The sequence below is a fragment of the Telmatherina bonti genome (genome assembly GCF_933228915.1).
Source record: "Telmatherina bonti genome assembly, chromosome: 17".
NCBI classification, from domain to species: Eukaryota; Metazoa; Chordata; class Actinopteri; order Atheriniformes; family Telmatherinidae; genus Telmatherina; species Telmatherina bonti.
The window spans coordinates 29,225,440-29,239,976 of NC_136615.1; the positions used below are offsets into that span (position 1 = coordinate 29,225,440).

A 14,537-nucleotide genomic window follows, 5' to 3' on the forward strand; every position below is an offset into this window, starting at 1 on the left:
AACTCAACTTTATTCATAAAGCACTTGAACACAACGCCAGCTGCAACAAGGAGCTGAACGACAAAATAATACGTTAAAAAGGTGTAGTAAGATCTGAACAATCGTATTCATGGGAATAAAAGATAAAACAATGAAAGGAATCAAAAAGTAAAAGTAATAAAAACATCAAAACATTGAAACCAGTCGAAAAGAGAAAATGAGAAACACTGTCAAACTGGGTGAAATGCCAGGTGATAAAACGGGGTAATTAGGTGGGTTTTAAACATTGTCAGCGATATGGATTCTCTATCCTGCACTGGCTAAGAAGTCCATAGATTCGGAGCAGCAACTGCAAATGTTCTGTTCCCTCTGAGCTTCCACCGGGACCTCCGCACCTCCAGAAGGAGCAAATCAGCTGATCTGATTTTTATATATATATATATATATATATATATATATATATATATATATATATATATATATATATATATATATATATATATATATATATATTGATGCAGCTGTATTTTCCATTCTTGACATGACTTGCTCTCATCAGTCTAAAACTTGTTACATCCTCCACGAGAAGCTTCATCTGAAGCCGGGAGGGATCAATGCGGGCAGCGTTGTCTGCTTTTTGTTCAATGAAGCTGTTTATTTCATATTTAACGGGCAACTTTGTCCGCGGCAGGGCAAGTTGTGCACGCTGCAGGGTTGATGTATTTTAATGCCACATGTTGTAAAATGTTCATATTTTTTAAGCACCTCGATCAGCTGTTTAATTAAAATGATCCGTTTTACCTGCAACAGGAAAAATGCGGAAGCGGCATTTTACAGCTTCATGCTTTTTCCGTGTTAACCGCACCCACCTCAGATGTCCGACCAATCCAACGATACTTAACTGGCTGCTGGTAAAAGGTGTGCGCTTGGTATTAAAGCACATTATAATAAAGCCTTAAATGTATGTAAGATTTTCAATATTTTCAAAATAAATTAACTGAAAAAAATAACTACAATCATAATTAGATATTTGATGTGTTATTAAATTACAAGTTTATTTAATGACAAAGACCCTTCTTAAATGTTTTCTGACCAGTAAAAAAAAAAGTGCTTTTTGTCATTTGTCATTAATTAAACTCATAATTTAATAACACATCAAATATGAACAGACTGGCACCTACATGTTCCAAAAACTATCTAATAATAATTGTAGTTATTTTATTAGTTAATTTATTTTGAAAATATTGAAAATCTTACATACACCACCTTTAACCACGAGATCACTCCCTGGTGGTGGGCAGACTACTGATTGAGAACCTGCATGCAACAGAGCTCGCATTCTGAATGTAAATATCGTTTACTATCAGGTTTATTTAATTGTGGCCACCAAAATCGTGATCACGATGAAAATCCGATTAATTGTGCAGCCCTAGTGAGGACATGTCCTCATTCTGCTGGGTTAACTGATTGGATAAATCACACTGCTCAGAGGAAGTCCGAAACATCAAATCAAAGGCTTGTGTCATGTCGTCTGTAGGGAACGTGCAGACACAGATGTGGAGGTTTGGTCTCGTTGCGTACCTGCAGTCCTTCTCCAGACCCTTCGACTCATCTGAGCAGTAGAAGAATTTGCCCTTGAAGAGCTGCACGGCGATGACGGCGAAGATGAACATGAATAGGATGTAGACGATGAGGATGTTGAGAACATTCTTCAGTGAGTTTACAACACAGTCGAACACCGCCTGGAAAACACACACACACACACACACACACACACGTTATAAAGAATTTGTGCATCTCTAAGTGTGCTGTGGTTTATAGACGAAACACTAATTTATTCACTCCAGCATGATGTCTTTATTTCTTATTTCTGAATGCAGACTTGTGAATCATGGTTTATGTAACCCGGGGGAAATGCGGCAGAAATAAGACGTAATAGTTTAAATATATTCTTTTTTATCATCTAAAAAGTCCCCCAGACAAACTCCTTCATTTCCTGCCTTTCTTTGCATTTAATGTTATTTCAGTTTCATTTTTATTGTAGCTTCATTATGACCATTAAATCCGACCCAGCGTTTCCCAGACTGAACACCAAACCAGCTGCGCGACCCAGTCACCTTTACCATGTTGGGAAACTTCTTATGCGGATTGGGGATGTCTAAAACTTACTTTTCAGACGTCAACTCGTCTTTTCATCTGCAAAATATCAAATCAGTGCTTGCAGGGGACATGAAAGCGAGCTTGCGGTGAGTTTTTCTGTCTTCCTGACCATCTTCCTCCCTCTCCAGCTGCATTTCCCTCAGCCACGCACTGTGATCTCTCTGTGGGATGAATTGCTTTGCTGATCTATCCTGACGTGCAATCTAACCAATGAATATGCCGCAGCATGAGTGATCCCCATCAAGGTTTTTCCTTCTGTTTCACAGTGAGGGCAGATTATGTTCCTTCGCTCTTCTACCAGCCTGTCCATCAAACCTCTCTGTCCAAGTATCCAACAGGAGCTACGAATGGGCGTCTGACTGCCAACACTGATCCGTCTCGGTCATTTCACTCTGATTACTCCGATCGGGTCCCATCTTTCATAACATCCATTACTTTTCGATGATCATCTGCCTTCACACACCAGAAGGACGCTGTCATTTCTGCTGAGGAGGCAGTTGATGTCCTGACTTGTAAAATAAAAAGATATTTTGTTTACTCAGATCTTTTTTATTTTTCATTTAAAATAAAACATAACCAGCAAGGAGATGTTTTCCCCCTAAAGGCTTAAGCTTTTGCTGGCATGGTTTTAGTCAGGGATCGGCAAATCCAGACCTCTTGGACCAGTGTCCTGCAGGATGTTTCCCTGTTCTTCCTGTTAAAAGGGAGTTTTGCTTCCCACTGTCGCCTCATGCATGCTTGGGATGGGGGATTGGATCAAAGTCATGATTCAACGCAATAATTTGGTTTCTGTTAGCTAGCTTTTTAGCTAGCTTAGCTAGCTTTAATGAATTGACTCAAACTGATGTGTGTGTTAAGCGCCCTGACACAACATTGCTATGAAGTGGCAATATGCAAATAAAGCTGAATGGAATTTAATTGCAACACACCTGGTTGAAATGAAATGGTTTTCCAGCAGTTTTTTAAGTTCTGCACAAACCTCTGACTGAACGTTACACAAGTCAACTGTGTTGCAGCAGGGAAACACTGAAAACCTGCAGGACTCTGGGTCAAGAGGTCTGGAGTTGGTGACCCTTGGTCTTGGAGGTTTAGTTCGGTTCATATCAGATTTTAGTTACTCGTCACGTTTTATTTTTCTTCTTCGGGTTTCTGTTGGACTTCCATGGATTCAGGTCATGGTTTGTGTGTTTGATTTGTAATTTCTCCCAGTTCTTTCCACACCTGGACTATGTTAGACTCTTGCTTGCTTTTAATTGCTTTAATTAAATTATTTTACATAATTCCATTATCATTTTTGCATTGTTTTCACATAATTTTGTTTTTCTCTCATTTCTTGTGAAGCTTCTTGAGCACCACACTGTTTTAATGTTTTTAATGTTTCATGTAAAGCATTTTGAAGTGTTTTCTATATAAAATTAGCTATATGCAATTTTAAAAACACATCGGATCATAACGGATCTTTCTACCACATGCTTACACCCCAAATCCTATCCTGCACTCCAGCCTTCTGCTCCTGTCTCATTAACTAAAGATTATTATGGAAATAAACATCTGGTGTGATTCTGCTGTGAGGAGATAACATCTCAGGGACCTGTCACAGCAGGGGCCAGCCCACTGAAGACCACAGAGACCCCCCCACCACATCTGGGCAGGCTGGAGACCACACCAAAGCCATATGGCTTTAGCGCAGGACCCCCAGCCACACAGACAATGGCGACCACTGCAGCGACTACCTGCAGACCGAGCGGCCGAAGCCCCCAGATCCACATGACCAAAAACACTGGAGATACATTTTTTTTTAACTGTTATATAATTAAATCAAATAAAATAAACAGTTATAAGATATAATTAAATAAGTTAATAAAAACAATGAAAATAAAAAACAACTAAGCACCAGATCAATATGTGATATTTAAAATTAACAGAAAATTATATTAATAAATAATTAGAACATCTATAAAATGGTGATGAAAAATATTAGATTAAAGACATTAAAATAACACAAAAGCAAATAAAACTGAGTTATAAGCTGTTGTCTGGCAGGTCGTTCTCCAGCCGGAGATCATGATAATGGAACGAGGCCTCAACATGGTTTTAGAGAGAAGTGGGCGGAGTCTGGTGGGCAGAGTCTGGTGGGCGGAGTCTGGCTGTGTTATAAAATGATAAAATCCTGTCTGCGATGTTTCTGAGATGTGGATAAAATCCTGCTCAGAGTCACACTGTTCACACTGAGACGGTCGTTTTGGTAAAACAATCTTTGTTTTATCTTCAGGACTGAACATTAAAACTTTGTCCTGGTTGAGCCGAAGGAAATTCTCTGCCATTCGTCACTTCATGTCGGGGGTGCTCAAGTCCGGTCCTGGAGATCCATCAGTTTTTACATGCAGCCGTTCTCCAGACTTTGACACCCTGACTTTATATCAGAAACACAGTTTAAAAAGACATTCACTTGTATTCACATAAAAAGTAAAAGTTCAGTTTACCTTCAGTTTGGGAAGCCGTTTGATGGTCTTAAGGGGCCGCAGGACCCGGAGGACCCGGAGAGACTTGATGGTATTGATGTCCTTTCCTTTGGTCCCTCTGTGTAGATTAAGAATGCAGTTAGATCGGACACATGGTGCACGAAGTCCTAGGGTTAGTGGAGAACATGCATGTGAGTGTGGAGTTACTCTACAGAAACATGCAGGAAATGGTTGAGCTTTGCTTCCTTCTCCATCCTGACGCCTTTAATCCTTCATTTTTGTTCGTCTTTCTGTCTTCTTTCCATCTCTTTTCTCTTTTTGACTCCAACTTATCTGTAATTAATATCTCAGATTTTTCTAATCACTCTTCGTTCGTTCTTCTTTTTTCATTATTTTCCTGAATCCAAGTTCTTTATTTCTTCCTATCTTTCCTTCCAGCTGTTTCTTTCCATTCTTTTTCTCTTCCTTTCATTCTTTCCACCCTTAAACTCCACATAACTTGTTATGAAAAGTGTTTATACAGAAGCAACTTCCCATATTTAACTGCATTGTTTAAATATGTGTCTACATCTAACTGTGCATGTGCACGTGTGGAGAAAGAGAAGTTCATTCTCTGCAGCTCAGGAGAAGTTACCATCTGGAGAATGATTTTACTGACGATGCCGCGTTTATGCAAAGCTTACGTTGCAGAAGAGCACCTTCAGCCCTCTTCCAATAACTCTGAGTGCACTCTTCCTAGTAGAGCAGCAACTTATGGATGCAAAACATCTGTCCATCATGAGACTAATGGACATTTAGTTAAATGGTACACGATGTGTTGCATTTTAAGGAGAATTTCATTTTACTGATGTCTGGATAGTTGAGTTATTTTGCAGTTTTGTTCCTTTTAAGAGTAAAAACTAAATTTAACAAACAATAAGACTGCTTAAGAAGTGTTTCTCTGCTGTGAGCCAGTAAAACCAGCAGGGCATAGTGGTGGAGACATGTCCTCATTATGAAGGGTTAACTGATTGGATAAAGTACACTGCTGAAAAGAACTCAGAGGCAGAATATTACATCAAATCAGTTAAATGTCTGATATATTGATGTGGTCAGTTAAGTTGCAGCTGCATCCCTCAAAACAGAAAAAAGTTGTGCACAGGGCCGTAACAACATGCATTTGTCCTGATTTAATTTGATTATGATTTTTTTTTTAGGGGGGGGATTTGAAAAAATGTACAAACATTTTTTGCAAGTCATTTTTCTTCATTTCAATGAGGAAAAAAAACCACAATAAGCCAGACCATCAATCTGCATCATTCTGCTGCTATAATGCCCAAGAAGACAGTAAAAAAAATCAAAAATAACAACAAAAAAAAGTTTTATAATTTAAAATGGACTAGTTTTATTTATTTCAAAAGAAAAAAAAAATTAACAAAATAATCAATTTTAAAATTATGAACCAAAAACTCTGAACATTCGATTTTTTTCTTTCTATATGTGATACCATTCCCCACCCCTAGTTTTACAGGCTGTATTTAACAGGGTCAGTGTCATGACAGGTAGCAGGAGGTCACACCTGGACCCTACAGGCAGTCTGATTCTTCCAGGATGGTACAGCAGTATTACTCAGCACTATGGAAGATGTTTCAGGAAAGCTGGACATGGCTGTAGAAGTCCTCAGCCCACCACCAGGATCAGTATCTGCTCCTCCGTGTCACTGCCAGACCTCCAGCTGGCCACTGGTGGGTCTGTTTCTGATCAAACAATCAGGAACAGACTCCCTAATGGAGGCCTGAGGACCCCCAGCCCAATGCCGTGGATCTCCACTGGTATTTGCCACAGATTATCAGAATTAGCGGGTCTACTACTGGGACCCTGATCTTATCCCAGATGAGACGGTTCAGCATGAGCATGTGTGGCAGATGGTGGAGAACATTAACACGAGCAGTTTGGTGTTAGGGCAGAGACACGCTGGAGAGGAATGTTCATAGAAGGACGCACAGACCTGCGCAGGCTAGAAAAGACCACCCTGACTGCCATCAGGCGTCTGGATAAAATACTTGAATCCATTGTCAGACCCTGTGATGATCCTGGATGTTTCCAGCAAGGCCTAGTCTCATGCAGGCAGTTCCTGGAGGACGGAGGGCTTCATGCCACTGACTGACCCCTCCCTCCATACATGTTTTGACACCTTTGGTTTTATAGGGTTAAATGCAAAGTTGTTCTTAGGCGTGCATAGAAGCACCCAGTCCACTGTAGCAAACCAGCAGAATTTTTCTTCTGGTGCATATTCAAGTCTTCATTTCATGTCTTTGAGCAGTGCAGTTTGGAAACAAGGAAATGAAAAAAAAAAAGCATTTTCATACTTTCTTCTAACAGTTCTCCATCAGTTGCTTTCTGCATGCGGCTGTTTTGCTTTAAACAACACATTGAAACACATGCACACGCTTGCAGTGTATCCATCATTAGAAAGAGTCCAGGAAGTGACATCACTGTTGAAAACTACCAGAAAGCCAACCTTTAAGCCAGAGGTGAGACAGAAAACTATGAGAGTAGTGACACTAAATCGTTTTCCAACATGCGCTGGTGGAAGGACGGAGCTCAAAGTCACGGTTACAAATTCCTTTGTTCAGGAATTATCCGTTCACAGAGAAAAATTCAAAGTCTGACAAAATGGCATGCAGCTCTCATGCTTGGATAACCTGCATAATCCTGACATGCAATCTGCAAAGTCTATTCTGGTCCTGCTAGTCAGGGGGGCCTCAACACATTGAGATGGCAAGAACAGTCTCCCAATAGCTTTCAGAAGCGCCGTGGGCAAGAAGGATGGAAAGTGTGTGCTCATGGGAGCGGGTGCATGTTTGTGTGTCCACATCAGTGCAGCGCTGGCGGTAACGTGCTCAGCAGCCAGGCGTGTGAGGTCATGAACGCTGCCTCCTGAGAGAGACTAGCACTTCCTGTTTAGGATTTGATGTCTAAACAAGATAATCTTACTGTTCCTGCAAAACAAGGTTTCTGTACAGCTGTGGCTCAGGGACTTACGGAGCTTATGGAATTTTGTGCTGCATATATACATAAATATCAGCTTATATTTAGGTTCAATTGTTGATTTGTCAGACTTTAGTAAATAATTATGGTGAAAACAGATAGAAATCATCCATTTTCCTACCCACTTGTTCCAATTAAGGGTCACAGGGAAGCTGGAGCCTATCCCAGTTGTCACTGGGCAAGAGGCAGGGTACACCCTGGACTGGTTGCCAGTCAGATGGAAATCAGAATTTAAAAAAATATCTGGTTCACATGTTCATTTGTAACAATAAATACTTTCTAAAAACACTCCCTTTCCATTCTATTGTGTGCCATGCTGGTACCGGGTTGGCATTGTGCCGTCAGAACCGTCTTTATTCTTTGTGGCAAAGATGCAAGATGTTGGAAACAATCCTGACTTTGATGCTTGGCGACATCCTGATGGAAGAAGCCACCAGAGGATGCTATACTGTGGTCATAAATGGACAGGTATGGTCAGCAGCTGTTCTCCTGCTGGTTGTGTTAGTTAAAGTTTGCCCAAAGTGTGTACACTGCATAAACTCATCCTTAAAGGCAGAGTATGTAAGATTCCAAGGCGATTCTTTCAACGACCAGGTGGCAAACACCAGGTCGTGAGCAAAACCACAAAACTGCTACCTCCACAAACAACCACAGGTTGGCAGTAATGAGCAAAACTCACCCCTCACCCCTCCTCCTTGCCAGCTCCAATGAGGGCAATGTGAGCTGTAGCGCAGAGCCGCTCTGCAATAAATGGGCTTATACTCCCCCTACTGGTGAAAAACAGTACTTTTTTTTTTTTACTGGTCAGAAAACATTCAAGAAGAGTCTTTGTCATTAATTAAACTTGTAATTTAATAACGCATGAAATATGAACAGACTGGAACCTACATGTTTAAAAAACTATCTAATTATGATTGTAGTTATTTTTTTTAGTTAATTTATTTAGAAAATATTGAAAATCTTACATACTCTACCCTTAAAAAAGAAGAAATAAAATCAGGTAAATGTTGCTTAAAAAAGGATAAATTGTCTGCCAACAGAACAAGAAAATTTGGCTTGTCAAGACTTCCAAAAACAAGTAAAAATACTCTTTAAACAAGAGGAATTCTCTGGCATAAAAACTAAGAATTATCTTACCTTTAAAAAAATAAGCCTATGTGTACTCAGTTCAAGATTTTTAATCTGACTTAGATTTTACCTAGTTTTTGCAGTGTAGGGAAAATATCCCACCCACCCTGACACCAGCAGCAGCCTGAACTGTTGATACGAAGCAGGATGGATCCCGGTTTTTATGTGGTTTATGCCAGATTCTGACCCTTCCATCTGAATGTGGACCTGAGAGCATTTTTATCTCCAACCAGACTCCTCTGACACCAACAAGGCATCTTGGTCCAGACAACTGCTGCCCACTGGAAATGTTCTCTTTTTCAGGTCACTCTCTGTAAACACTAGAGATGGTTGTGTGTGAAAGTCCCAGTAAACACTCAGATCAATGACTACGTCGCGTTCAGACCCTCTTTCTTCCTCATTCTGATGCTCAGTTTGAACTCCATCAAGTAGTCTGGACCATGTCTGCATAACTAAATGCACTGAACTACCATGTGACTGGCTGATGTCGTCAACAAACTGGGGAGGCATAACTAATAAAGCGACCAGTGATTATGTTCTTCTTAACAAAAAGAAAACGCGGTCTGGAGCTACATACAGACACCACAACCCTAATTTTCACTAAAGCGAAACGAATGCAGGTGAGAGGCAGTAATCCTTTATCGACTTTCCTCCATTCCCGCTGAATTAAAAAGGAAAGATACGGGTGGATGACATGGAGGTGAAGGCTGTAACCTCTTCATAAGCAGATGGATTAAATCTACTTAAACTATGAACAAAAAAGTTAGAAATCAAAGCAAAATGACAGATAAAGATGGCGTCTTTAACACAACCGACAACCTCGGTTCATAGTGGTGAAGAGTTGCGCGTTGATTGTTGGTCTTCTGAAAGCTATGAGGGCAACTTCCCAATATTGTCCTTTGGGTGTGATATCCCAATATTGGCACAGGATACATTTTCAGGAGGGTAGAGAGCAAGGAATATGGGGGTTGGGTGGGTATGGCCATGGCCACATTGCAAGCATCTGGGGATCGGGGGTGAAAAGGTTTTTTAGGATGTTGAGAAGCAGGAATGTTCTGTGTTTCACATGTTTCACATGTGGAGGAGAAAAGCAGCTTCTCAGTAAGTAAAAGATAGATAGGGACAGTTCCCACCTGGCCACACTTTGCTGCGATCTGATGAGGAAAAGAAGCGATAAGCATACGCAAGCAGACGGTACAGAAACACACCGGCATAAAGAGAAGGACAGAGCCACACTTAAAAGCACAGGCATTGAGACATAGCAAATATATTCACATTTCAAACTTATAAAAACACATAAGACAACTGGTAAGTTTTAAAGTAACAACCATTTAAAAGTGAAATTCAATAAAGAATCAAACAGAATGAGAATAAATTTTCAAAGAAAAAGATGGTTTTTTTTAGCAAGGAAAGATTAGAAGACATCGTGAAGGTGAACATAAAGATGTGGTGCTGCATTTACACTGCAAGAGGAGGAGGAAAAAAGCCCAACTGCACCTTTTCCACAGTGAGGTTTCCGTTAATTTGTCACATAGTGTGAAGCAGAACTGAGGTCCTGACATTGCTGCAGGCTTTGGACTTTTGTAGCACCAGTTTTACAAACTTTCATTAACAGTTTCTGTGAAGATTTATGTAATCTACCTCTGACTTCCAGCAATTAAAGGGGACACAGCAAAAGAAAAAACCCTTTTCTGTGCATGAGGAGTAAAATTTCCATGTCTGAGGTCACAAATACAAAAGTGAAAACCTAAAACGTGGCCGATTTAATGACATTAAACTTCATGAGATATACTGTATTTTTCAGGTCACAAGACGTACTAGATTATAAGGTGCAGCCTCGATTAAAGAGTCCATCTCTGTGCTTAAGTCATACATAAGGCACATTGCGTTATTAGCCGCATGCTAAAACAAAAGTTAAAAATAAGTATCAAAAGCAAATCAGTGAGTTTGGTTGAACTTTATCCAACTCTGGTACGTATTTAAAAACACACTTTTTTTTATCAATCTGTTGTCAGAAATCCATCAAAGTCCTATTCTGTATCTGAAATAAACAGCTGAGCAGTTTCGCCATCAAGCATACCGAGTTATCTCTCTCGTCACTGTCCGAGTCAGTCGTGTTGCTGGGTGGCTGTTCAGCAATGTTCCTGGGGTTTGTGAAAGCTCGGAGAACAGTCAGCAGAGATACCTTAACCCGGGCATCCATACACATATGGTGGCGTTCACTTTAAATACCCCGTTTAGACCAATGTCCAGTGGTTGGAGTTCTTCTGTTAATCTTCCTGGAATTATGGCAAGCTCCGAATTTATTTGCTTCACTTGATTTTTCGCTGTAGATTTTGGAGCTTGGTGCACACAAAAGGCGCACTGGGTTTGAAGGTGCACCAAGGCTTTTAAAGTGTGCCTTATGTTGCAGAGAAGATGGTATTTGTGGTTTAGCAGGTTGGTAGAAACTAAAAACACATGTTGATCCAGACAGCATCTTGTAAGCCGCTGTCCTCCAGGTTTTAGATGCTTCAGCACACCTGACTTAAACGAAAAGGTCTTTAGAACAATGTATAGGAAAATTGTTATGAGTTTGGTTTGTATTAGATATTAGACATATATACATTGATTTGTAGTCCATGTAGACAAAGTTTAGACATTATACTCATTTGTGAACTGCTTCCTTTAACTCATATATGACCATTCAATGGAATGTGCTGACAAAGTCTAAGGCAGGAAGCGTTTCCTGCAGCATATCTGCTCTTTGTCAACTGCCTGCTGACCAGTTGCTTAAGGTTAAAGGTCAGGAAGAGAATGATTGTTTTCTGTGGTCTGCCCAGCAACAGAGGAGGAGTTCCGAAACTATATAAGCTGGCGATTTTCTTTACTTCTCAGAGATCTCTCCATGTATGACTTACATGTATCATTTGTGTGAATAAACTAACAGAAGCAGTTTGACTCAGCATCGTTGTTTCTCATCCACAAAGATTTTTCCAGCACAACAACTTTACATCAAGGTTTATGGAGCTACTTTATTTGACTCTGGTGTTGTAGCAGGGAAACATCTAAAACCTGCAGGGAAGCAACCCTTAAGGACTACAGTGTGACTTCCCTGTTAGCATTACTGTCAGCTTTTGATGAGGAAATATGTCCTCCCATGCTTACCGTAGAGTTGGCAAGCCAATAAGCAGCTAACAGCTAAAGCTAATGGAAAAGTACAACTGAAATCCAGTTTCTCCAACTACAGCCGCATCACAGAGCTCAATAACTTTAAGTTGGCTGTTAGATTACTGTTATTCATCCATAAATAAATCCACTGATATTTTGTTTAACTCCAACTGACATCAAAACAATCTCAGTCACGACAGACTGTCATAACATGAATTATTAGCTTAAGTTGAAAGAGTTTGTGCGTTCACATTGCTTTACACCAACTAATGCAAAAATGCAACGACTTGTACCTTTCAAATAGCTTCAAATGACATCACCCAACATGACGCACTTCATTCACGTCTGGTCTTATAGCACAACAGCACATTTCAAAGGTTATTGATGGTTGCTTAGGTCCAAAACTTATGTTTGTGGGTTAAAATGATTTAATTTTTAGCCAAATTCTGCAGAATATACAGTATGACCGCAATACAGTCAAGTTGTTTTCTGCGCCAAAGAGAACTGGCTGCGATGACAGAGCTGTAAAAACATGTCTATTATTAAAGCTCTTACGGTATGTCTGGTTTTTAACCAAAGTGTATCACAGACATTGAAGGGAAGCGTTAGAAAACTGTGGGGCTAAACAAACAGCTTAATATGCCTCCACTAAAATACTCTGGATGGACGCTCTAGCTCTAACTGAGTAGGACTCGACCTGAGAATGAAGTTAGACCAGGAAGCATTTTGGTACATTTAACTTTGCAAGACTGTGGGTTTATCAATCAACATTAAATTGGATCTGACCAGATTTAAGTCAACAGTCACAACATACGAAAACTGGTGAAATGACTGTTTTAATGATTTTATCCAGATATATAAAGGGTCAAAACATTATTCTTCATCATGTCTGATTTCAAACCTTCACAAAAATATCAAAACTAATTGTTTTCTTGCATTGTCATGATCCTGACTGGTTGTTAAATGGCACCTAGGTGGTGCAGCTTGTGTTGCTGCTGATGGACGTCCCATGATGCACTGAGCTCTTCCTTTTCATCTCTCTCTTCTTATCTTCCATGTAGAAGCATGTGAAAATATTGGGATCATTAACATATTTCTCATTTTTGTGAAGGTCTTCCTGGAAAAAAAGCTGCAGGACATGTTGATCTGTCTTCCCTGTCCTCTCCACCTCAACCAGTCGAGGCAGATGGCTGCCCAACCTGAGCCGGGTTCTGGAGGTTTTTTTTCCTGTTAAAAGGGAGTTTTTTCCTTCCCACTGTCGCCTTGTGCAGCTCAGGATGGTGTTTTGATCCAAGTCAAGATTCAATGCTATCTGTTGGTTGTCCTGAACCAGGCTATTTACTATAAACTGGCTGGAAGTGGTGTGTCTGTAAAGTGGACTGAAATGAAAATGTTGTGAAGTAACGTTATACAAATAAAGCTAAACTGAATTGGATTTTTTTTTTTTTTTTTCTTATTTTTGTCGTTGCAGATTTTGACCAGATGTTTTGTGTGTGCGTGTTGGAGTGTAAGGACTTTTTAAAGTCTCCAGTTTTTTCAGTTTTTACGACGTCTGTTTCTCTGCCTGAAAACACGAGCCAGCCAAATGGAAAGCTTTTTAGCTGGTTGAAAGTAGCAGCGTGGTTAAAAGAGGAACCATCAACTGTCAGGATTTGGGTTTCTCCCTTTGCTTGGTTTTCAGGGTTCCTGTTTTATTTTGTAGTTTCCTGTTTAGTTCCCTCGGTTCTCGTTTAGCTTCATTGATTTCCTGTTATTGAATTCACCTGGTTTCATTTTGTTAATTACTTCACCTGTCATTGTGTTCCGTGTATTTATACCCCTCACTTCTTGTCTTGTGTTGCTGGTTCATTGTTGGTTTTTGGCCCTCACTTTGGCATGGATTAAAATGATGTCTGATTCCTGCATACCGGCTTCCCGACTCCTGCATTTGGGTCCACATCACTACAGCCACCGTGACATCAACTGACTAATTGTTATGTATTGCCAAACCTGAATTTGACTCTAGGTTTTAAATTAATGTAAAACATTTAAAATGTGCTAATTTTTCAGACGTTAAAGGTACCATTTACTACATTTTTTTCCAGCAGTGTCATATCAGTGTTAGAGGTCCAACAACATTGTTTTCACAGTGTATTCAGCCTTTGTCCTTTATTTCAGCCATTCCAAAAGTCTCCGGTTGTTTTTGTTTTTGACGTGACATTTGCAGGCGCCGCCTCAGTGGTTTTAGAGGGCAGGCTCAGTTAGCCAGGGGGGCTGGTCAATGGCAGCCTCCTCTACACTCAGACTCACCCGTCTGAGCACACATTCACTAAAAAGTTGGGAGACAGAATTTTCTCATATTTGAGCTTTTTACACAGGAGATAAAAACAACACTTACAAAAAACTTTAGAAAGTGAATTTTGCTTCATATGGGACCTTCAAATTAGGCTTCCGTGTCCATGTCAAGTTCACAGACTCACTCACTGAACGCACACACTCACACACACTGATACACTGTTACAGACAGACTCTCCTATCCTTCACCGCCTTCTCCGGACCGCGCCCCTCCCTCCACTCTTGGACGGTGAGTTGGATGGGCGCGCTGCTTGGCTGGCTGCGACCTCACTTGGCTGTCTGGGAGACCCAACC

At 40.3% G+C, this 14,537-nt stretch overlaps 1 protein-coding gene across 1 annotated transcript in view; it reads right to left on the reverse strand.

Moving 5' to 3' along the window:
* Positions 1-14,537, reverse strand: part of cacna1bb (calcium channel, voltage-dependent, N type, alpha 1B subunit, b) — a gene marked incomplete at both ends in the record, with an annotated part of 269,481 nt that overhangs the window by 54,905 nt on the left and 200,039 nt on the right. Inside the window, 3 exons of the mRNA XM_079256383.1 lie at positions 1,561-1,721; positions 4,623-4,719; positions 9,893-9,913. Coding sequence (XP_079112509.1) covers positions 1,561-1,721; positions 4,623-4,719; positions 9,893-9,913 — 279 coding nt within the window. The remainder of the gene's footprint in view (positions 1-1,560; positions 1,722-4,622; positions 4,720-9,892; positions 9,914-14,537) is intronic.